We start from the raw sequence: 25,126 nt of genomic DNA on the forward strand, positions 1-25,126 counted from the left end.
CGGTGCCTTCGCATACCTCTCCACCGATTTATCCCTCGGCTCCATCGATTCCAAGACCGGCACCGATTCCATCGGCAGCCCCGAAGCCCTCGATGCCGTTTACAGTTCCGCTTGCAGCACTGATTCCATCCAGATTTCCATCGATGCCTTTTGGATCCTCAACCAGGTCCTTCAGGTCTGCAAGCCCCACATGATCCTTATGATACCTGGGGTGATGATACATCTTCTGATACAGATTTGCCATCCCCACCATCTCCTACAGAGAGTAGAAAACGATCTCCTCCTGAAGATCTCTCCTTTATTAATTTTGTAAAGGAGATGTCAGAAATTGTACCTTTTCAGTTGCAATCTGAAACCGATGATAGGCACCAAATGATGGAACTGCTCCAATTTTTGGATGCTCCTAAAATCATCGCTTCCATCCCCATTCACCAGGTATTTCTGGATCTTTTAAAGAAAAACTGGGAATCTCCTTCATCTGTGTCACCAGTTAATAAGAAAGCTGACTCCACATACCTTGTTCAGTCAGCACCAGGATTTCAGAAGCCTCAACTGGATCATCGCTCTGTTGTAGTTGAGTCTGCACAAAAGAAGGCCAAGCGCCTAAAACCACACTCTTCCACTCCCCCTATCAAGGACAACAAATTCCTGGATAGTGTGGGACGGAAAGTGTATCATGGGTCCATGTTGATATCTCGCATAGCTTCATACCAACTTTACATGACTCAATACAACAGAGCCATCCTTAAACAGATGCAGGACTACGCTGACACGTTACCGGACCAATACCAGCCACAGCTTCAAGCCCTTCTTCACAAAGGATTTGAGGCTGGGAAGCACGAGATCAGAACGGCCTACGATATCTTCGATGCTTCCACAAAAGTCTCAGCTACTGCCATCTCAGCCAGACGTTGGGCTTGGTTAAAGTCATCTAACCTTCGCCCAGAGGTCCAGGATCGTCTAGCCGATTTACCCTGCTTAGGGGACAATCTGTTTGGAGAACAGATTCAGCAAATTGTGGCAGAATTGAAGGATCACCACGAGACGTTGAAGCAACTTTCGTCTGTTCCATCTGAGGTATCCTCCAAACCACCACCTAAGAAGGACTCTAAAAAGTCTTTCTTTCGGCCACGTCATTATTATCCTCCGTCGGCTAGGCCTCGTCCAGCTCGATCCTCCACTAGACCTCAGCCACGCCAACCTCGAAAACAAAGACCTGCTGTGGCCCCACCTCCTGGGCCTGCAGCAGGCCTTTGACTTCCCGGTACGGAGCACATGCCACATCCCACTTCCCGACATCCCTGTGGGGGGTCGTCTGTGCCACTTTTTACAGCATTGGATACAGATTACCTCAGATCAGTGGGTGCTGGCAATTATCACACAGGGTTACCACCTCAACTTCATAACTCTTCCGGCAGACTCCCCGCCTCTTCAAGCATGGAGTCTATCCAGCCACTTGACTCAATTACAACAGGAAGTATCCCTTCTTTTGCAATCAAATGCTATAGAACCCGTCCCTCCCTCTCAACGAGGCAAGGGATTCTACTCCAGGTACTTCCTAATTCCAAAGAAGTCAGGGGGGCTACGTCCCATTTTGGACCTTCGGGCCCTCAACAAGTACCTTCAAAAAGAAAAGTTCAAGATGGTAACCCTGGGTGCGCTACTCCCTCTGCTGCAAAGGGGGGATTGGCTGTGCTCCCTCGACCTAAAGGATGCTTATACCCATATTGCGATAACACAATCCCATCGCAAGTATCTGCGGTTTCTGGTAGGCCGCGACCATTATCAATACCGAGTACTACCTTTCGGTCTGGCATCTGCTCCACGAGTCTTCACCAAATGCCTCGTAGTGGTAGCAGCATTCCTCAGGAAGGAAGGTGTCCACGTCTACCCCTATCTGGACGATTGGCTAATCAGGGCCTCCACCCCTCAGATTGCCCACTCCTCCCTAAAATTGACAATCAACACACTCCTTTCCTTAGGGTTTCTTGTCAATTACGAGAAATCTTGCTTAGTCCCATCTCAAACCTTATCTTTCATTGGGGCAGACTTGGACACCTTACAGGCAAAGGCCTACCTTCCGCTGCAGCGGGTCCAAACTCCTCATGTCCCTAGCTCGCCAGCTCCAGTCTCAAGACACGGCCACGGCTCGCCAATTCCTCATTCTCCTAGGACACATGGCATCCTCAGTTCAAGTCACTCCCATGACCCGACTAGCCATGAGAGTAACACAATGGACTCTGCGACACCAATGGATTCAAGCTTCTCAGCGCCTGTCCTCCATAGTCGCAGTTACACAAGCGCTTCGCCTGTCTTTAACCTGGTGGACGACTCAAATCAATCTCCTTCAGGGCTTACCTTTTCTCCTACCAGATCCACAAGTAATCCTGACCACCGACGCTTCCCACATCGGTTGGGGGGCTCATGTGGACGATTTCCAAACCCAAGGGTTATGGTCACCAGAGGAAGCCGAACACCAGATAAATTTTTTGGAACTTCGAGCAATCCGTTACGCGCTCAGAACGTTCAAAGATCGTCTTTCGAATCAGATAATCTTAATCCAGACAGACAACCAAGTGGCCATGTGGTACATAAACAAGCAGGGAGGCACAGGCTCTTTCCTTCTGTGTCGGGAAGCTGCGCAGATTTGGGCAGAAGCCCTCTCCCACTCCATGTACCTCAGGGCCACTTACCTGCCGGGAGTAGACAATGTATTGGCAGATCAGCTGAGCCGGGTCTTCCAACCACACGAGTGGTCACTCGATCCTCTGGTAGCGACCTCTCTATTTCACAAGTGGGGTTCTCCCCACATAGATCTCTTTGCGTCCCCTCAGAACCACAAAGTAGACAATTACTGCTCTCTCATTCGGAGCCACCACTCTCGGTCGAGGGATGCCTTCTCCCTCAAGTGGACATCAGGTCTGCTCTATGCATTCCCTCCACTTCCTCTTCTGTCAAGGACTCTCGTGAAGCTTCGCCAGGACGGAGGAACCATGATCCTGATAGCACCCCACTGGTCACGCCAGGTGTGGTTTCCCATTCTTCAGGATCTCTCCATCCGCAGGCACATCCCTCTGGGAATGGATCCGCATCTGCTCACTCAGAACGACGGATGCCTCCTCCATCCCAACCTCCAAGCCTTGTCCCTGACGGCATGGATGTTGAAAGGTTAGTCCTTCAGCCTTTTAACCTTTCGGATTCGGTTTCTCGTGTCCTGATAGCTTCACGAAAGCCCTCCACCAGAAGATCCTATTCGTATAAATGGAAAAGGTACACATCTTGGTGCACTTCCCAGTCCCTTGATCCCCTTTCCTGTCCAATCTCTAAGTTCTTGGACTATTTATGGCATCTATCGGAATCGGGTCTTAAAACCTCTTCCATTAGGATGCATGTCAGTGCAGTAGCCGCTTTCCATAAAGGCATACAGGGTGTCCCTATTTCAGTACAACCCCTGGTAACACGCTTTCTTAAAGGCTTGCTCCATCTGAAGCCACCCTTACGTCCTCCGGCCCCATCTTGGGACCTTAATCTGGTTCTTGGTCGGCTAATGAAACCACCTTTCGAACCTCTACACTCCTGTGAATTAAAGTATCTCACATGGAAGGTATTATTCCTTTTGGCTATCACTTCAGCTCGCAGAGTTAGTGAATTACAGGCCCTAGTTACCTATCCGCCTTACACTAAACTCCTGCAGGACCGGGCGGTACTCCGCACTCACCCTAAATTTTTACCTAAGGTAGTATCGGAGTTTCACATCAATCAATCCATCATACTACCTATCTTTTTTCCCAGGCCCCACTCCAACTCCGGAGAACAGACTCTGCATACCCTAGACTGTAAACGGGCTCTAGCATTCTATCTAGACCGTACAGTTTCTCACAGAAAGAGCACTCAATTATTCGTCTCTTTCCATCCTAACAAGTTAGGACAACCTGTGGGTAAGCAGGCTCTTTCCTCCTGGTTGGCGGACTGCATTTCTTTTTGCTATCAGCAAGCTGGCATTCCTTTTCAAGACCGTGTAAAAGCACACTCTGTGAGGGCCATGGCGACTTCGGTGGCACACCTTCGATCGGTGCCGCTTCCTGACATCTGCAAAGCTGCAACCTGGAGTTCTCTCCATACTTTTGCAGCCCACTATTGTTTGGACAAAGCTGGAAGACAGGACTCCATCTTCGGCCAATCTGCTGTGCGTAACCTTTTTCCAACCTGATGTACCAACACCCTTCCACCTTCCCGGTAGGGTGCGGATGCCCTTACCAAATTCCACCCCAGTTGTTGTGCCTCTTGCACGTCGTTGGGTGCATTTGGTGCAAGTCGGGACATCCTCAGCTCGGTACTCACCCATTTGTGAGGACAACCATCCTGCTTGTCCTGTGAGAAAGCAAATGTTGCTTACCTGATATAACAGGTGTTCTCACAGGACAGCAGGATGTTAGTCCTCACGAAACCCGCCCGCCACCCCGCGGTGTTGGGTTCGTTTTGTTTTTACTTTTTAGGCACTGCCTGTAGCTTTGAAAATCAGACTGGAGGGAGACCCCTGCTGGCTGCAGGGTCAGTGCCTTGCTGGGCATGCCCAGTAGGGGCCAGTCAAAGTTCTGTTTAAACTTTGACAGAAGTTTTCCGTGGTGGGCTCCATCCTCGATGTCACCCATTTGTGAGGACTAACATCCTGCTGTCCTGTGAGAACACCTGTTACATCAGGTAAGCAACATTTGCTTTCTCTTCTCTCTATTTCTCCACTGACATGTTTGCCTTCCGATAGTTCACGCTATCTAGGATCACGTGAAAGTGGCTCCCCACCCATAAAGCAGTCACTAATGGGTTCTTTTCTCCTCTTCTAGAGATGACCCTGTCGGTAGGCACTTTTATTGGCAGACACGGCAGCCCCTATCCATGCGGATATTCCTGTTGGTGTGCCACACCATTATGAGGTGGAACGAAGGATTATTTTGAGCCATAGGTTGATACCTAGGTTTGGTTGGTGGGCAGTCTGCTCTACGGATGAGACTGTTCCTTCTCTGGTTCCCTCAGGGTTCCCAGATCAGTGAGGCAGTCCTCTTCCACATGCACTCTCAGCAGAGAGATTACGGACTTCTTCCTCAAGTTCTTCTCATTCTGAAGTCTAGAACTCTCAGTATCTTAACTGAGGGGAGATGGGCTCTACCTGCCTCAGCAGGGAAGTCTCTCATCTGTATTTTCTACAGCCTAGAAGCTGCTCCTTTGTCTGCAACCCAGGGGTCTACCTCCTTGTGTTGTTCACCTCTTCTGACTTTGTCAGACAGTCCAGGAGGAAGCCAGGGGGCTCATGGGAGTGGTCATCAAGGTAAGGTATGCGATCCTTTCCCTGCTTTTGGCCAGGGTGCTTCCCTTTCGCCTGGTTTTCCCTGATGGTGAAGTACATCATTCATCTGAGTTTCAGCAGTGGCTCACTGCCCTGCTCAGCATCTTGGCGTGGGGCTCCCTACGAAGGAGTAGCCCTTCATGCCTCAGTACTCGGGGTTTTTATCCATTCTGACCTTGGAGGTCAGATCTTGTACTTGTAGTAGCTCAGCGGGTGGGGTCTGCTGCAAACCCGGATACTTCTTGCCACTACTTGTCTGGACAGACTTGTGCGTTCCTTTTGGACATATTTTGGGCGTCACTCTGCATGCCCAATCCGTCTTGATACTCAGTTGATAAAGAAAACTGTGTTTAGTTTTGTTTTTCTGCTGGCTCTCCAGCCCAAGCTGATTTTCAGTTGCCTTAATGCACACAAAGAGAAAAAAAACAAAACTTTGCAGTCTTGATCCAAGTACTTTCTTCTCTTGTACTTGGAAATTTGTGCCTTTGCCTATACCCTCTGGGTCCTAGGCCTACTGGTGCTAATCAGAGCTCACTGTTAGGAAGCTCTTGACTGTGTTTTCGTGTGAGTTAGTGGGCTTCTCGCCTTGTTCTCACATTATGCACCTGCCTTCAGACACTTTGCTACGTATCAGGGTTTCTGTCTCCCTGTCTGCATCCAGTGTCTTTGAGGTGAAAAACCCAACTCTTTTCCTAGAGCCCTTACGGATTGGCTGCCTCACCGAAAAAGGAGGGGAAATGGTGGTACTTCCACACTAAAATATTCCCCCCATTTTTCCTGTTTTTCAGCAAGCTTGGGAATCACCCATGTGTGAGGCCTGCCATCCTGCTTGTCCTCTGAGAAAGCAGATTTGTTTACCTGTAACATATGTTCTCCAAGGACAGCAGGATGTCAGTCCTCATGAAACCCTCCCATCTCCCCTGGAAGTTGTTTTTTTTACATGCATTTGCTATATCATGGATCGAGGGACTCTGCCTGAGAGATAGGAGGGGGGGCTACAGCTCCACATGCTCAGTAGAGCATGCTAAAAGCTCTAGAATCTTTGAGATCAAAATTCTGTGCCGGGCTCATTGGATGATGTCACCCATGTGTGAGGTCTGACATCCCGCTATCCTTGGAGTGCACCTGTTCCGGGTAAGCAGCTCTGCTTTATGTGTGGTTTTACTGTACTCTGCCCTGAACTTTGGAGAGTGCAGGTTAAAAGTGAATTTTAAATACATAAATGTAGTGAGGGAAGGAAGCAATAGCTGAAGAGAAGTAAGATGTCAGGTGGGGAGAGAAATGGTGTGATGCCAGATATATAGAAAGGAAAAGGAGTCTGAGAATAGCAAAATGAGGGAAAATATAGATAAAAGATATCCAAAATGTATTTTCACTTTGTTGGACTTTTAATTTTGAATGTTAGAAATTATATATTTCATGCATGTTTTTAAATTTTTTCTTAAAATGATGTACAATATGTAATTAATGGCAAGTGGTACTGCTGTGTTCTGGTTAACTATTTCTCACAGGGCAAGCAGGATGGTAGTCCTCACATTTGGGTGACATCACAGGATGGAGCCCAATCATGGAACACTTTTGTCAAAGTTTCTAAAACTTTGACTGGCACCTACTAGGCATGCCCAGCATGGCACTAAACCTGCAGCCAGCAGGGGTCCCCCTTCAGTCTTCTTTTTTCCGCACAGCAGTAGCCACGCCGGTTAAGGAGCTCCACAGAGATTCCTGACAGGAATTTTTCTCACAGAATTACTAAAAACTTTCATACCCCACAGGGGTCCCTCCTTCGAATTTTTGACTCTGCGGTACTCCAGTAAGTTTTTACCCATTTTCGGTCGGTTCCCGTTGAGTTTGGCCCTCGCGGCCTACTGGCCGTCGACCGTACCGCGGCTAAATTTTTCAAAGGCCATGGCATCGGGGTTCCATCGGTGCCCGGACTGTACTCGCACCATGTCCATAACAGACCCGCATAAAATCTGTGTAATGTGTTTCGGGAGCGAGCATGATGTCCTGATGTGCCATAATGACACCAAAAGGTCGCAAGGCCAGAATGGAGAAAATGGAACTTCTCTTCCATTCTCAAACTCCACCGTCTATTGCATCGACGTCGTCTGAACCGGCACCGTCCACTTCGCGCCAGTATCGGCCACCGGCCGGTGACCGTCCGGCGTCGACGACTTCTCGGCCTTTGACTACCTCTACTCCCCCTCAGGACCGAGGGGATCGTAGAGAGAAACATCGGCATCGACACCGGAAGTCTCGGACCATCGATGAAGGAAAATCATCGACCTCGCCATTGTTCGAGCCGCCATCGAAGAAACCCCGTCCAGAAAAGGCACCGACCCTTTCTGCGACCGGGTCACCAAGGCAACCCTCACCCGGACGGGTATCGGGAGCCGCGACTCCCCCTTTAACGGTGGTCTCTCCGGTTATGCCTCTGCCTCTGCCGCCTTCTTCCCTTCCGGAGCCGGGGCTGCTTGCTCCAGGTCTCCGTGAAGAGCTGGACCGGATGGTTCAGGAGGCCATCGATGAGGCAATGCACAGACTCCAAGGTCCCCCGGTGCCGAAATCTGTGCCGGTCGCAGAACCGGCCAGCGATCCCATTCCGGCAGCATTGGCACCACTGCTCTCGAAGATGGAAGCACTCATAGCCGCTTTTCCACCGATGGATCCTGGGTCACTGATGGCTCCGGTGCCTTCCCCGCTTACCCTGTCATCAGGAGGGGAAACACCGTTCCGCATTCCTCCATCGGGAGTCCTGCTGATGCCGATGTGCCCATCGGCGCCACCGATCCATCCCTCGATGCCTGCACCAGTGCCTTCGATGCCTTCATCGGTGCCTCCAGTATTTCTCTCGATGCCTTCAGATCCTAGACCAGGACCTTCAGGAATGCCATCGTCCCATCCTTCTCAGGTTCCTACAGGGACAGGTGCTGATCCCTATGACACTTGGACTGACGATTCATCTCAAGACACCGATGATTTACCATCGCCACCTTCTACTGAAAGCAGGAAGCGTTCTCCTCCAGAGGACCTATTCTTCATAAATTTTGTGAAGGAAATGTTTGAATTGATTCCCTTCCAATTACAGACTGAGCAAGATGATAGGCATCAAATGATGGAGCAGTTACAATTCCTGGATGCTCCCAAGGAAATAACCTCCATCCCTATTCACCAGGTTCTTTTGGATCTCCTCAAAAAGAACTGGGAACACCCTGGTTCTGTTGCTCCAGTCAACAGGAAAGCTGATACCACTTATTTGGTCCAGTCAGCCCTAGGATTCCAGAAACCTCAGCTGGATCACCAATCTGTGGTTGTAGAATTGGCCCAAAAGAGGGCAAAAAGATCAAAACCCCGCTCTTCCTTTCCTCCAGGTAAGGAACAAAAATTACTGGATGCCATTGGCTGGCATGTCTTCCAGGGATCAATGCTTATCTCCTGGATTGCCTCTTACCAGCTATATATGACCCAGTACAACAGGGTCTTATTCAAGCAGATACAGGACTTTGCAGAGTCCCTGCCTCAGCAATTCCAGGATCAATTCCAGGATCGGGCAGGGAAGCATGAAATCAGATCCTCTTATGATATCTTCGACACTGCTTCCAGGGTATCTGCAACTGCTATTTCGGCAAGTTGATGGGCCTGGCTTAAGTCGTCCGACTTGCACCCTGAAGTACAAGACAGATTATCTGATCTGCCCTGCATAGGCGACAATCTGTTTGGCAAACAAATTCAGCGAACGGTGGCGGAACTCAAGGACCATCATGAGACCCTTCACCAGCTCTCTCTGATGCCCTCTGAGTATTCCTCCAAACAGCCTTTCAGGAAGGATACTAAAAAGTCATTCTTCCGTCCAAAGAAGTCCTATCCACCACAGTCTAGGACTCATTCCACGAGACCTTTCCAAAAGGCCCAGTCTCGTCAACCGAGAAACAAAAGCCGCAGGTAGCTCCTCAGCTGGGCCCTGCTTCCAGCTTTTGACTCCTGCATAGAGAGCAGCAGCCAGTTTCTGCTGCCTCAGATACCAGTGGGAGGTCGATTGTGCCATTTCAACAACAGGTGAATTTTCTCTCCATCCCACCAGACTCCCCACCTCTACCGACGTGGAGAACATCCGACCACTCACTTCTCCTGGAGCAGGAGGTCTCCCTCCTCCTCCAGTCCAGAGCAATAGAGCTAGTGCCCTACTTCCAACAAGGCCTAGGATTCTATTCCCAGTACTTTCTAATCCCCAAAAAATCAGGCGGCGTTCGTCCAATTCTGGACCTACATGCCCTCAACAAGTACCTCCACCGAGAAAAGTTCGAGATGGTAACCTTGGGTTCCCTCCTCCTTCTTCTGCAAAAAGGAGACTGGCTCTGCTCTCTCGATCTCCAAGACGCATACACACACATTGCGATAACTCCATCTCATCGCAGGTTCCTGAGATTTCTGGTAGGCCCCAAGCACTATCAGTATCGAGTGCTACCATTCGGCCTGGCATCTGCACCACGAGTCTTCACTAAGTGCCTCGTAGTAGTAGCAGCCTTCCTCAGGACTCAAGGTGTTCACATCTACCCCTATCTAGACGATTGGTTGATCAGGGCTCCCACTCAGCAAGCTGCTCTGTCGTCCCTACATCTTACTTTGCACACTCTGATTTCACTAGGCTTTCTCGTCAACTACGCAAAATCCTGCTTAGTCCCATCTCAAACTTTATCATTCATTGGGGCAGACTTGGACACCTTGCAGGCAAAGGCATTTCTGCCTTGACAGTGAGCTCTCACTCTCATCTCTTGCACACCAGCTACAGTCTCAGCATCGCACGACTGCACGCCACTTCCTCATCCTGTTAGGACACATGGCATCCTCAGTACAGGTTACCCCAATGGCCTGCTTGGCCATGAGAGTCATGCAGTGGACTCTTAAGGTCACAATGGACTCAGTCCGTCCAACCTCTATTGACCATTGTCCATATCACAGACTCACTTCGTCAGTCTCTAGCCTGGTGGCAAAATCAGATCAATCTCCTCCGAGGCCTGCCCTTCCAGGCTCCAGACCCTCAAATAATTCTCACCACTGATGCTTCCGACCTCAGCTGGGGAGCCCATGTCGCTGATTTGCAGATACAAGGAACTTGGTCTCCAAAGGAAGCCAAACACCAAATCAATTTCTTGGAGCTGCGAGCAATCAGATATGCTCTCAGGGTATTTCAGGATCACCTTTCCAACCAGGTCATCCTTATTCAGATGGACAACCAGGTGGCCATGTGGTACATCAACAAATGGAGGGACGGGCTCCTACCTACTGTGTCAGGAGGCTGCGCAGATATGGGTGGAGACCCTCTCCCATTTGATGTACCTCAGGGCCACCTACTTGCCGGGAGTGGACAATGTGTTGGCGGACAAGCTGAGTCGCGCCTTTCAACCACATGAGTGGTCCCTCAACCCCACTGTAGCGGACTCAGTATTCCAACGTTGGGGTTATCCTCCACATAGACCTCTTTGCGTCACCTCAGAACCGCAAAGTAGAGAACTTTTGCTCTCTCACTCTCAGCCAACACTCTCAGCCAAGAGATGCGTTCTCCCTCTCATGGGCAACCAGTCTCCTATATGCATTCCCTCCACTTCCACTTCTCTCGAAGACTCTCGTGAAGTTACGTCAGGACAAGGGAAACATCCTGATAGCACCTCACTGGCCTCGGCAAGTGTGGTTTCCAATAATTCAGGACCTCTCCATTCGCAGACACATTCCCTTGGGAAAGGACCCGCTTCTGATCACTCAGAACGACGGGTGCCTACGCCACCCCAATCTTCAGGCCTTATCTCTGATGGCCTGGATGTTGAAAGGTTAATTCTTCAGCCACTTAACCTTTCGGAGCCAGTTTCCCGTGTCCTAATTGCTTCACGGAAGCCTTCCACGAGAAAATCTTATCTTTACAAATGGAATAGGTTTAAATCATGGTGTTCTTCTCAATCCCCTGATCCCTTTCCCTGTTCCACCACGAAGTTTCTAGACTATCTCTGGCACTTGTCAGAATCAGGTCTAAAAACCTCCTCCATCAGAATGCATGTTAGTGCTGTAGCCACCTTCCATAGAGGTGTCGGGGATGTTCCTATTTCAGTACAACCCCTTGTAACACATTTTCTGAAGGGCTTGCTTCACCTCAAGCCTCTTCTTGGGACCTCAATCTGGTTTTGGGTCGGCTCATGAAACCACCATTCGAGCCTCTCCAATCCTGTGATCTTCACTATCTCACATGGAAAGTGATTTTTCTTTTGGCAATCACATCTGCTCGCAGTTAGTGAGTTACAGGCCCTAGTTACCTATCCACCTTACACTAAACTTCTGCAGGACCGGGCAGTACTCCGCACTCACCCTAAGTTCTTACCTAAGGTAGTATCGGAGTTTCATCTCAATCAATCCATTATACTACCTACCTTCTTTCTCAGCCCCACTCCAATCCCGGAGAACAGGCTCTGCATACCCTTGACTGTAAACGGGCTCTAGCATTCTATCTAGACCATACAGCTGCCCACAGGAAAAGCACTCAATTATTTGTCTCTTTCCATTCCACCAAATTGGAGCAGCCTGTCGGTAAGCAGAGTCTCTCCTCCTGTTTAGCGGACTGCATATCCTTTTGCTATCAGCAAGCAGGCATTCCACTTCAAGACTGTGTTAAAGCACACTCTGTGAGAGCCATGGCGACTTCAGTAGCACACCTATGCTCGGTGCTGCTACCTGGAGTGTTCTCCATACCTTTACAGCCCATTATTGCTTAGACAAGGCCGGAAGACAAGATTCCATCTTCGGCCAGTCTGTCTTGCGCAACCTTTTTACAACTTGACGTACCAACACCCTTCCGCTTGCCTGTTAGGGTTCAGGATGCCCTCTACCAAATTCCACCCCAGTCCTTGTGCCTATTGCACATCTTGGGTACATTTGGTGCATTTCTCGGATATCGTCAGCTTGGTACTCACCCATATGTGAGGACTACCATCCTGCTTGTCCTGTGAGAAAGCAAATGTTGCTTACCTGTAACAGGTGTTCTCACGGGACCAGGGCCGCCATCAGGAATTTTGAGGCCCCATACAGCCAAAATGTCTGGGCCACAAGCTTACCCTTTGCGCTCCGGGGACTCCGCGGCTCCTCGGCCTCCAGCTAGCAAGCAGACAGCGACGGCCCGCACGCTTTGCCGGCGCATACTGTCTGACGCGGCGGTGACGTCACAGCCGCGTCAGACAGTGAACGCTGGCAGGACAGAGCGCGCGGACGAGTCTCTGTCTGCGGGGCTCTGTAAATCAATGCTATGTGTGTCTAAAAGACACGCATAGCATTGATTCTCTCCCTTCTCTGGGGCCCGCACCCAGGGCCGGCTCCAGGTTTCAGTAGGCCCCTGGGCGACAGACTGTCGGAGAGAGCCTCAGTGGGCCTCTTTGCCATGAACTAATACATCCCCCAAGCGCACCTGCCGCCTGGCGGCTGCGGGCCCCCATATGTGGCAGTAGATCCTGGGGCCCCATACTGCAGGCCCAAGAATACTGCCCTGATGGCGGCCCTGCACAGGACAGCAGGATGTTAGCCCTCACGAAACCCGCCCACCACCCCGCAGTGTTGGGTTCGTTAAGTTTTCTTATTTTATTTTTCGGCACTTCCTGTAGCTTTAAACAAGACTGAAGGGGGACTCAGTAGGTGCCAGTCAAAGTTCTAGAAACTTTGACAAAAGTGTTCAGTGACTGGGCTCCATCCTGTGATGTCATCCATATGTGAGGACTAACATCCTGCTGTCCTGTGACAAAATCTCATCTTTACAAATGGAACAAGTTTAAATCATGGTGTTCTTCTCATACCTTGATCTCCTACACTTGGTATTTACGAGTTCAGTTTAGCAAATTATTTATCTTCATTGGCCTGGCAGTTTCCTCTTGCTACTTTGGGTTTCTAGCTCAACCGGAACCAGCCTTTACTGGGCTCTGGTGCCAAGAGCCTTTGACTACCAAGGAATATTGGAAGGCAGCTCAAGCTCATCCTGGGCTGCCAGATAAATGTAACTGTACCTTCTGTCACCACAGTTCTAGTTCTATGTATTTATTGCACCCCCGTTCTATGTAAACCAGCAAGATATGTTTTCATGATTGCCGGTATATAAAAACTCTAAATAAATAAAAATAAATAAATATAATGCGGGCCCCAGGTGAGCCGGGAGCACAATTCCCCCCCCCCCCCCCCCCTTTTTTTTTTTTTTTTTTCCTTATTTAGCCATTTATCAATTTAAAAAAAAGTCACTCCCTCCCACAGCTCCTCGTGCATCGCCCGGACAGCGGATCAATACTGATCCTGGTTGGCCGCAGCACATGAAGGACCCCTTTGAATCTGCCTCCTCCCCCTCTTCTGTCGTCTCTTTATATTTGGACATCCCCCGCACTCCCCTTCCCAGCCGGTAGATCTTCTCCCGCCTTTTCACTCTTATCATTTTTTTGATTTTATTTAATATATTGGCTGTTGGTTGCTTTTGCTGTTTCTTTCGGTCTTCATGCTATTTTCGTCAGGGGGTGCCCGAGCAGGAAATGTAAACTTTATATGATTTGGTGTTTTCTCTGGGTTGTATTGTGCTGTAGGGGTCTGGGTTCAGCCCTGCGGGTGACTGGCTCCTTGCTAGCTGTGGCGGGGGCCTGTGATCAAGTGGCCTGGGGGGGGGAGGTGGTACATTGCTGGACCGTGGCAGTTGATCTACCATGGCCAGTTTGTTGGAGTATTTTTTTTTTCTGCAGATTTATATATTTATTTATTTTATTTATTTAAAATTTTTATATACCGGCATTCATGTTGCAAACACATCATGCCGGTTTACATATAACAGGGGTGTACAGTAAACAATTCAATAACCTATTTGTGTAGAAGGAAGCAGTTACAAATAACAAGGTAATAGAACTGGGAGGAGAGAAGAAAAGAAAGAGAATAACATTAGGTATAGGTATTTACATTAGTAATAACATTTTTACATGTGGAAGTGGTAGAATCTGGCTGAATACAATGATTATGTTTGACTCAAGTACTTGATTGTATTAAATCTGCGGCCTTTGAGCTCCCAAACTGGTGTTTTTATATAGTTTATTTATGTGTGTGAGAGAAGGGGCGTGAGGGTGAGAGATTAGGCCCTGGAGTCTTCGTATTATCCCCTATTTTATCATTTCCTCTCTCCGATCATCCAGCCCAGCCTTTGCAGCTAAAGTCCTTGGCCAGCAGTAGCCCTCTCTGGACTCTGGTATGTGAGCATCCTGAGCCTGGCCGCTAGGCGCTGTGATGTGATGGCCGAGGCTCTCCTCTGGCAGCTGTGAGCGCTGCTTCAGCAGTATTCCCTAACCCTGGCCAGGAATTGAACCTGGAACAGAGGCTTGGCCTGGGAATCTAATCTGGGTCTTCCACATAAGTAAGGTGCAGCGCTGCCACTGGGCCATCCCCTCAAATTCTTGTATTCATTTTTTTTTTTTTTTGGGGGGGGGGAGGGAATGGATCTGGCAGCTTAGAGAAAAGGGTGAATGAATGAAAAGGGGGCACAAGGGGAGGAGATGAAGGATGGGAAAGTTGATAGGCAAAACAGGGTAGTGAGGTGGTAAAGTAAGAATGAGAAGGAGGGAGTAAGAGGATGGGTCAGGGGAAGGAGAGGCAGTGGGGAAAACTGAATGACAAGAAGGGAACACGGGGAGAAACTGGAAGTCGGGCCTTTTTTTCTCTAATTTGCAAGGTGTCCTTTATAAATACATCTATGCCAGTGGGCTGCCCAGGGTGGCTCATATTAAATGACCTACATGGAGTTAAGTTCATCTGGCTCTCTGCTAAAAAAAAAATACAGCCTAAATGTTAGATCTGAGCAACATTTCAGCAGCCCTGATGTGAAGTTTACCAAAGAGTCACCTACTTCAGTGTTTCCCAGCCTTCTCAAGACCAGGGCAAACCCAACATTAACAAAAATGTTGTTTTGCACTCCAGCCTCCATGGGGCAAGCAGTGCAGATGTGGCAGAGTTTCCTGTGTTCAAAAGAAGCGCTGAAAGGCCAGCACACGCTGTTCCAAATTTTAAAACAAAGGGGAAAGGGAGTGAAGACCCACAAACCCATTGCAATGGTCCAGTTCCTGCTTATACACAAGTGCAGGAGAAGGGAAAAGCCAGCTCAGTTACCTTGGCTGTCACATGGGGCTGACCAGACGTCCTCCATTGCTGCTGCTCCAGCACTCAGAATGAGTCACATCCATTGCTCGGTGCATGCTCTTCCTGTCTCACTCAGCTTGGGGATAAGACAGGCTCAAAGGAAGGTTGGAAGGACTGGAGGAGGAAGCTCAGAAGGGGGAAGATGAGCAGGTAACTCTGTGCACCAAGTGTGCCACACAAAGTGGGGGCCCAGCATGCTGTCCATTAATTAGCACACTCCGGGGCTCAGCCGGGAAGATGAGGCATGCATGATTACACATGTTCTCATTAAGGAGCTCCTAGGTGTTTAAGAACCACCACTGATACCTCTTACTGCTGTGAGGTGCTGGTCTGGATCTGAGCATCAGGCCATGGTACACTGCTCGGGAATCACTGACCTACTTAGCATCTTCCATTATTAAGATTAGGGTGCTGCTGTGCCGAATCGTACCAGAACCCCAGGCCGGCATCTCGTGAAAGACGTAAAGCTTGAATATAGCACAGACAGCTGCAGACTGGGCTCAAGGAGGGCGAGATTTTCAAAAACAAAAGTTAGTCCTATGGTCAAAGATACAAAAAAAATTGTGAAAGCCATAATAAGTAATATTATAAAAAGAAAAGAGAGCATAGGCATAAAACTAAAAAAGAAAACAGAGCCAAGAAACAAGCAGGTTAATAATTTAAGGCATTTAATTAGTACTGCTGCTTTTATCTAAACTCCTGTTTTCTTTAGATTGTACAGGAAAGAGAAAAACTGGGCAGCTGATGCATTAGTTCTGACTAATAAACACACCAAGTTTTAAGAATCAGTGAACCCATGTTACTTTCTTTAAAAAAAAAAAAAAAAAAAAAAAAAAAAAGGATTTTTTTTCAAAAGCAGTGGATGGCTGACTTTTGCTGAAAAGGCGTGTCATAAATAAATGATGCCAGCTTCTAAAGAGCATCAGACCAAAGTGACAGTACTAGCCAAAACAAAATAAAACAGCTGTTTCATTATAGTTGTAGAAAATAGTAGCTAAATATTCCTTTGTCGATAGACAAAATAGTTTTAAAATATGCAGAGCGGCTTTGCTAATAGTTGAGCTCAGTGTTTATAGATGTGATTTGCAGTTATTGAGTTGTGATGATAAAAAAAAAAAAAATTGTCCTTTTTTGTTTTTGTATGTTACTAGGCACTCTGCTGACCACACCACAACACACTGCAATTGGAGCACATCCAGTTTCTGTGCCAACATACAGGGCTCAAGGAACGCCCACCTACAGCTATGTACCTCCGCACTGGTAAACTCACCGGCCAATCCATGTGAGTGACAAGAAAAGGCAAGCGTGACTGTAATGTTGGAAACAGAGCAAGAGTGGGGATCTTTCAGGAGATGTTATTGTACCTTCGTATAGCATTTCATACTGTAAAGACTCTGAGCCTTTCACTAACATCTAATACAGTTAGTAGTACCCAGTTGCACTTGGTATTATTTATCTCCTCTCAAACAGACATCTTGAATCTGCAATGCCATCTGTCCTCCTGTGCTGTTCACCATGTTAAACTTGACACCACCTCAGATACAGGCTGATACAGCACCCAATTAGCCGTACGTTTTTGCCGCGTGTCTATTACCCTTTTTCCCTGTACGTACCGGATCAGTCCAGACTCCTGGGTTCATACATCCGTGCCAGCAGGCGGAGACAGAGAAAGTAAAACTGCCACTGCTTTAACTATGCTGATGCCCCCTGCAGTTTCTCAGTATTTCTCTGTCTCCCAGCAGGGCAGGACTGATGCTTAAACCCTGCAGTTTGGTTTAGGATTTTTTGGTTGTTTTTTTCTTTCAAATTTTGAGAGCCTTCCTCCCAGGGGGTCGGGGTTGCTGCTAAGGAACCTCTACCCTATCTGGTTGAGGTGGGGGGTGGGGGTCGGTGACCCTTTTGTACGCCCCCATCCTGTAACCGTGACGTGCACATCCGGCAGTGCAGGAGAGGAATTTTACAGTGAGGCTACTGTTAGAGCAGTAAAGTTTAAAAAAAAAAAAAAAAAAAAAAAGTAAGTTCAGGATCCAGTAGGCAGGAACAGGTAGGAGCTGTCTCGACGCTCTCCTCCGCCCCCCCCCCCCCCCCCCCCCCCCCCCCCGGCGCAGTTTTTCTTCCCTATGTTTTTTTTCTTAGTTTCTTTTTGTTTTTCTGCCGTTTTTGATTCAAATCATCTGCGCCGCGATGGTAAGGGGGGTGGCTAGTCGCGCGTGCAGGTCCACCACGGCGTGCCTAAGTCGCCGCGGCCTGCGTTTCTGGGGGGGAGGGTCCCTCCGAATTCCCCAGGCCGGCTAAACATCGGAGGTGTCTGTCTCGGCCTTCCCCAATTGCATCGGGCCCGGCAGCGACCGCGAAGCATCCTGCTGGGAGAATGGTGGCCATTTTGAGTTCCTCGGGGCTCGTATCTCCGGCATCTCAGATGCCGGGGGATTCCCCCCCAGTACTTTTACCGGTGCTCCCAGGTCCTGTAGAGGGACAGGGAGCCCCAATAGGGCCCGGGGAAGGGGCCCTTTTGCCTGCGCCCTACAATGGGCAGACTCTGGCTCCCTTTTCGCCAGAATTTGTGCTGTTAATGCACAAAGCTTTTTTGGCACAATATGAGGGGGGTGGGTCTGGCATAGGAGGTCAGCTACCCCTCCCCCCTTTACTCCCGGAGCCTGGTTTATCTCGGGGAGGATCCCTGCCTGGGGCAGCCCCCGGTGAGGGCATGCAGGGGTCCTCGCAGGCAAGAGCTACGCCCGCTCGAGGGCTGCGTGTTCCCACGGAGGCGCCGCATGACAACTCTGATGGTTCGGGGAGGGCGGACATGGACGTTGGGGGTTACGACCCAGAGGACCTGGATTCCGGACCGCTGGCAGAGGGGGATGACCCCAAGATTCTCCAGCTATTCCATAAATATGAGTTAGCGCCGCTTCTTCCTCAGGTTCTGGAGGAACTGGGTCTCCAGTCTCCAGCGGCAGAAGCACGTAAGGATGCTGCAGATCCGGTTTTAGAAAGCACCAGGTGTCCTTTCTCCGGTTTTCCGTATCATGATTACGTTCAGACGTTAGTCGAACAGGAATGGAATTCGCCGGACGCGGGGCTGAGGGTAGGCAGGGCAATGGCTAAGTTGTATGCGATGCCAGAACAGACCCTAGAATTATTTGTCCTACCCAAGGTAGACTCCGTGGTCTCTGCCATGACAAAACAGACCACTATCCCGGTTACAGGAGTGACAGCGCTGAAAGACGTTCAGGATCTCAAACTCGATATTCAACTCAAAAGGATTTTTGAGGTCTCGCCCCTCAGTCTTCGCGCAACTATTTGTTCCAGCCTCATGCAGCCTCATGGATAAGTGCAAGGTGATGCATATAGGGAAAAATAACCCATGCTATAATTACACAATGTTGGGTTCCATATTAGGTGCTACAACCCAAGAAAGAGATCTAGGTGTCATAGTGGATAACACATTGAAATCGTCAGTACAGTGTGCTGAGGCAGTCAAAAAAGCAAACAGAATGTTGGGAATTATTAGAAAGGGAATGGTGAATAAAACGGAAAATGTCATAATGCCTCTGTATCGCTCCATGGTGAGACCGCACCTTGAATACTGTGTACAATTCTGGTCGCCGCATCTCAAAAAAGATATAATTGCGATGGAGAAGGTACAGAGAAGGGCTACCAAAATGATAAGGGGAATGGAACAACTCCCCTATGAGGAAAGACTAAAAGGTTAGGACTTTTCAGCTTGGAGAAGAGACGACTGAGGGGGGATATGATAGAGGTGTTTAAAATCATGAGAGGTCTAGAACGGGTAGATGTGAATCTGTTATTTACTCTTTCGGATAGTAGAAAGACTAGGGGGCACTCCATGAAGTTAGCATGGGGCACATTTAAAACTAATCGGAGAAAGTTCTTTTTTACTCACCGCACAATTAAACTCTGGAATTTGTTGCCAGAGGATGTGGTTAGTGCAGTTAGTATAGCTGTGTTTAAAAAAGAATTGGATAAGTTCTTGGAGGAGAAGTCCATTACCTGCTATTAAGTTCACTTAGAGAATAGCCACTGCCATTAGCAATGGTTACATGGAATAGACTTAGTTTTTGGGTACTTGCCAGGTTCTTATGGCCTGGATTGGCCTCTGTTGGAAACAGGATGCTGGGCTTGATGGACCCTTGGTCTGACCCAGTATGGCATGTTCTTATATTTTTATGTTCTTATGCAGAGGGCATGCTTACACTGGGTACAGCGCACACAGGAAGAACAGACACTCTCGGACGAGCAAGCGGCTCGCACAGTCAGATTAGAATTGGCTATAGCCTTTGTAGCAGACGCATTGTATGACGTAGTCCGAACGTCCTCCCGGGTTATGGGATCGGCAGTAGCGGCACGGCGCATGCTATGGCTTCGTAACTGGTCGGCGGATATTTCTTCTAAGTCCAGGTTGTCATCTTAGCCTTTTAAGGGTCGACTCCTGTTTGGGGAGGAATTGGATCAAATTGTGCAACAGCTGGCAGATGCTAAGGCGCCTTGCTTGCCAGAAGACAGACCCCAGGCTAGACGCAGTTTTCTACCTCGGTTACGTTTTCATGACAGTCGTAGGTTTCGCCAACAGCGCCCCACTGGGGCGCCGGCGCAGAGGGGTTCCTCGTCAAGAGGACATTCCTGGGGACAGCCCTTTCGCGGGGGCTGTAGACCCTTCAGGAATCATGGCAATACATCTCCCTCCGGTCCCAAGTCTACACAATGAAAGGAGGCCGGTCCACTCCGCCGTTCCTTTGTAGGAGGTCGGCTGGAATTGTTTTACGGGGAGTGGGCCAAGATCACGCAGGACCAGTGGGTTCTAGGGGTGATAAAAGATGGCTACACCTTAGATTTTGCAAGGCCCGTCCGCGACTTGTTCCTAGTCTCCTCGTGCAGCTCACTGCAGAAGCGCAGAGTGGTGCGGGAGACTCTGCACAGGTTGCAGCGTTTGGGGGGCCGTGATACCGGTGCCTCCAGAGGGGATTCGAACCGGGTGATATTCGATCTATTTTGTGGTCCCGAAGAAAGAGAGAACCTTTCGTCCCACTCGCATTGCGAGTTCCTCGTTTTTGGATGGAGACCTTGTGCTCTGTGATAGCAGCGGTGCATACCCAGGAGTTCCTGGCATCGTTAGATCTGACGGAAGCATCTCTTCACATCCCTATTTTTCAGGAACATCAGCACCATCTGCGGTTCATGGTCCTGGGACAGCACTTCCAGTTTCAGGCACTCCCCTTCAGCTTGGCCACGGCACCTCGAGTCTTCACCAAGATCATGGTGGTCATAGCGGTGGCCTTACGTCGACAGGGAGTTCTAGTACATCCCTATATGGACGATTGGCTCATTCGGGCAAAGTTGGAAGCCAGTTGTCAGACAGCGGTACAGACGGTGCTTCGGACCTTGCTGGGTAGTGAATTTGGCAAAGAGCCATTTGGTACCCTCGCAGACTCTGGAGTATTTGGGAGCGTTCTTCGACACCACCAAAGGCAGAGTTTTTCTGACGAAAGAGAGGGCTTGCAAGCTTCAATGGCAGATTCGGCATTTGGCGAGGTTGCCGGTTACCACCGCTTGGGACGTGTTACAGGTGCTTGGTTCCATGGCTTCCACCTTTGAGCTGTTACCATGGGCTTTTGCTCATATGCGTCCCCTACAGAGTGCACTGTTGGCTCAGTGGAGTCCAGTGACTGAGCAGTATCACCAGCCCATTTCCCTTTCTCCAGAGACCATGGACAGTCTGTCGTGGTGACTCCACACCCCCAACCTTCTGAAAGGGATGTCCTTGGAGATTCCGGATTGGATAGTCCTGACCACGGATGCAAGTCTGTCTGGTTGGGGAGCAGTTTGCCAGAGTCAAGCAGCTCAAGGCTCCTGTCGAACGTAGAGGCATCTTGGTCTATCAGTTTGGTTGAAAGCCAGGGCGGTGCGTTTGGCTTTGCTTGCCTTTCAGCCTTTGCTCCAAGGGCAGGCAGTGAGATTGCTCTCAGACAGTGTGACCACTGTAGCGTACATAAACAGACAAGGGGGCACTCGGAGCCATGAGGTCTCCCTTGAAATTCAGGACCTGATACGGTGGGCAGAACATCATCTGATACAGATCTCTGCATCTCATATTGCCAGTGTCAAAAACGTGCAAACCGACTACCTCAGTCGCATGCTTCTGGACCTGGGGGAGTGGGAGTTGTCAGACATGGCAATGCACCTCATTCGAGAAAAGTGGGGTTGTCCGCGGGTCGATGTCATGGCAATTCGGCACAATGCGAAGGCTCCTCGGTTTTTCAGCAGGCGCAGAGATTACGGCGCTGAGGGCGTAGATGCTCTGGTCCTTCCCTGGCCCTAGGGGGTCCTGCTCTATGTGTTTCCTCCTTGGCCTCCGGTGGGCAAAATCCTGAGGCGGATAGAGAATCACCCAGGGGAGGTGATTCTCATGGCCCCGGAGTGGCCTCGCCATCCTTGGTTCGCAGATCTGTTAAATCTGGCGGTCGAGGGTCCCTTACAACTCAGTCATCTCCCCGGTCTTCTACACCAGGGTCCAGTATTTTCGGATCAGGCCGCTCACTTTTGTCTAGCAGCATGGCTTTTGAGAGGAGGCGTTTACGGGCAAAAGGATACCCGGAGACAGTAATTACTTCCCTCCTTCAGTCTAGGCGGAAGTCCACCTCCATGGCATATGTCCGAGTCTGGAAAGTCTTTGAGGCTTGGTGTCTGGCGAAGGGGACTCCGGTCTTGTGTGCTACGGTAACACAAGCATTATCTTTCTTACAGGACAGGTTGGTTAAGGGCCTCGCGCTCAATTCACTTAGAGTCCAGGTGGTAGCGTTGGCCTCTTTGAGGGGAACCGTGGATGGCTATCGCTTGTCCTCTCATCCGGATGTGGTCCGCTTTATATAAGGGGTCAAGAATTTGCGTCCCTCTGTGAGAAAGGTTTGTCCTCCTTGGAACCTCAACCTGGTCCTTCGGGGTTTATGCGAGTCTTCTTTCGAACCCATTCGGAGGGCTACGTTGAAGGATGTAACCTTAAAGGTGATTTTCTTGGTAGCCATCTGTTCTGCAAGGCGCATTTCAGAGTTGCAGGCCTTGTTTTGTCGTGATCCTTTCCTTCAGATATCGGGTAGGGGTGTGTCTTTACGGACAGTTCCATCCTTCCTACCGAAAGTAATTTCTTCCTTTCATGTTAATCAGTCAGTGGAACTGCCGGCTTTTTCGGATTTATCTGATTCGGAGCCACATGCACGTGAGCTTCAGCTTCTCGATGTCCGCAGAGCGTTGCTTCGCTATCTTAAAGTCACGAATGGTTTTTGGCGCTCTGACCATCTTTTTGTGCTATGGAGTGGTCCGAAGAAGGGCCTTCAAGCTTCCAAAACCACTATTGCTAGATGGCTTAAGGAAGCTATTGGATCAGCTTACATTCTCAAAGGTAAGCCAGTCCCGGAGGGTTTGAGGGCTCATTCCACCCGTTCTCAGTCAACTTCTTGGGCAGAGGCTCACTTGGTTTCACCACAAGAGATTTGTAGGGCGGCAGCGTGGAAGTCGCTACATACTTTTGCAAGGCATTATCGCCTAGATGTGGCAGATCGGGAGTCTCGGTCTTTTGGCGAAGTGTGTATTGCGCGTGGGACTCTCCAGGTCCCACCCTATCTAGGAAGCTTTGGTACATCCCAGGAGTCTGGACTGATCCGGTACATACAGGGAAAATAAAATTTGGTTCTTACCTGATAATTTTTGCTCCTGTAGTACCAAGGATCAGTCCAGAGTCTCGCCCAGGAATCAAGAAAGTTGGAGAGTCATCCGCTTTCCTATTGGTTCCTTGTTATCAGAAATGAATTTTTTTTGTTTAATTGTTCAGAAGTTTATAATTCAATGGGGTTTTTTATGATGTTTGGTATTCAGCTTTGGTACAGATTAATACTTAGAAACTGCAGGGGGCATCAACATAGTTAAAGCAGTGACAGTTTTACTTTCTCTGTCTCCGCCTGCTGGCACGGATGTATGAACCCAGGAGTCTGGACTGATCCTTGGTACTACAGGAACGAAAATTATCAGGTAAGAACCAAATTTTCTTATACTATAAGGGGTTTAGCACGTCGAAAACGCACGGCCAACCCCCCCCCCCCCCAGAAACAGCGCTCATAACATGCAAATGCATGTTGATGAGGCTATTAGTTATTCGCCCGGAATACTGAAAGGGCAGGCATTAAATTCTGAGCAACCCAGAAAAGTGTACAGAAAAAACTGCTTTTCTGTACACCCTCGGACATAATATCCTAGTGATATTAAATCAGAGAAACCAAAATTTAAAAAAAATTTTTTAAATCTGCTCACCAGTCAGCGGGTTAGAAAAACGGACGCTCAATTTTACTGGCATCTGTTTTCCTAACCCGTGGCTGTCAGCAGATTCGGAAACAAACGCTGGTAAAATAGAGCATCAGTTGTCGGGACCCGCTGACAGCCACCTCTTCACTAATAAGGAGGCGCTAGGGACGCTGTATTGTCCCTTGCACCTCCTTATTAGCACAACCCCTCATTTAAATAAAGAATCGCGCGCCCAGGAGAGGTGGCTGGGCACGATTCGGGAGAGCGGGCGCTCAACACGGAGCGCCCTCTCTCCAGCGATTCTTATTGTATCGGCCTGATAGTATTTTCCAGAGTCATTTGTAATGTCCTCTGGTCAAATTAGGTGAAAGAGTGGTAACAGACTATTACTATGAAACGATGGTGCAATAATTTCTCCTTTTTTTTTCATCAAGTTCTGAGAGGCAAAAATATGGCCACATAGTACAGCTTCCAGTAGTTCAGGTGGATGCCACCATCTTGTTTGCATCCCTGCCTCTTGCAAAAGAGGTAATAGCAGCAGTTATTGAGATGTGTTGATTCATATTCTAACAAGAGGTTTTACTTAGTTTGGACAGACAGTACTTATTAGTACTAGCAGATACCTGGTGAAATTATTTCCTTTATTTAGCTCAAGGCAAGTTACATTCAGGTACTGTAGGAATTCCCCAGAGGCCCCTATTTACTCTCCGCCTGAGCCCAGAACTCTCTCCCCTCCCCCTCCCCCACTACTCATCCCAACTCCAGAACTTTCTCTCCTCCTTCCAAACTCACCGCAGCACACTCCAACCCACTCCTCAACAGCTAGAGCCCAGAACTCTCTTCCAGCATCCCCAGAAGAAGCCCAGAGGCATGGCATGTGTGCACATACCTCTGACTTTATGTGCACATACACTCTGAGCAATGCAGCTAGTTCCAAGGTTTGTACATAGCACCCAACTTGTACAAGTACGCATCTCAGCGAATGGTGGGGTGCACATGCTGACACTATCCAGAGGGCTAAGTGTATTTTATATAGTGAATAAGAATAATACATTTTTGTGTCTGATTTGGAAATCTGAAGCTCTGTTGAACCTGCTGCTTTCTCCCACAGCTACGAGAAGGAATTCATATTTAAAAATATACAGGCCGATACAGTACGGTGCGCTCAGGCCGAGCGCACCGTTAGCCCCCGTTTGGCCGCACGTTTTCGATGCACTATTTTTTACCCCTTATACAGTAAGGGGTAATAGCGCGAGGAAATGCATGTCCAACCCCCCCAAAAACGAA

General features: G+C 49.1%; 1 protein-coding gene across 4 annotated transcripts in view; it reads left to right on the plus strand.

Moving 5' to 3' along the window:
• Positions 1-25,126, plus strand: part of FAM168A (family with sequence similarity 168 member A) — a 579,070-nt gene that overhangs the window by 544,846 nt on the left and 9,098 nt on the right. For 3 of the 4 annotated variants that reach the window (XM_029602124.1, XM_029602123.1, XM_029602125.1), the window contains one exon: positions 16,678-16,808. In XM_029602124.1, the coding sequence (XP_029457984.1) occupies positions 16,678-16,790 (113 nt within the window). In that variant the 3' untranslated portion in view covers positions 16,791-16,808. Of the gene's footprint in view, positions 1-16,677; positions 16,826-25,126 lie in introns of all 4 variants that reach the window. The other variant, XM_029602122.1, reaches the window with a different exon arrangement.

Source organism: Rhinatrema bivittatum, chromosome 5 (genome assembly GCF_901001135.1).
Source record: "Rhinatrema bivittatum chromosome 5, aRhiBiv1.1, whole genome shotgun sequence".
NCBI lineage: Eukaryota > Metazoa > Chordata > Amphibia > Gymnophiona > Rhinatrematidae > Rhinatrema > Rhinatrema bivittatum.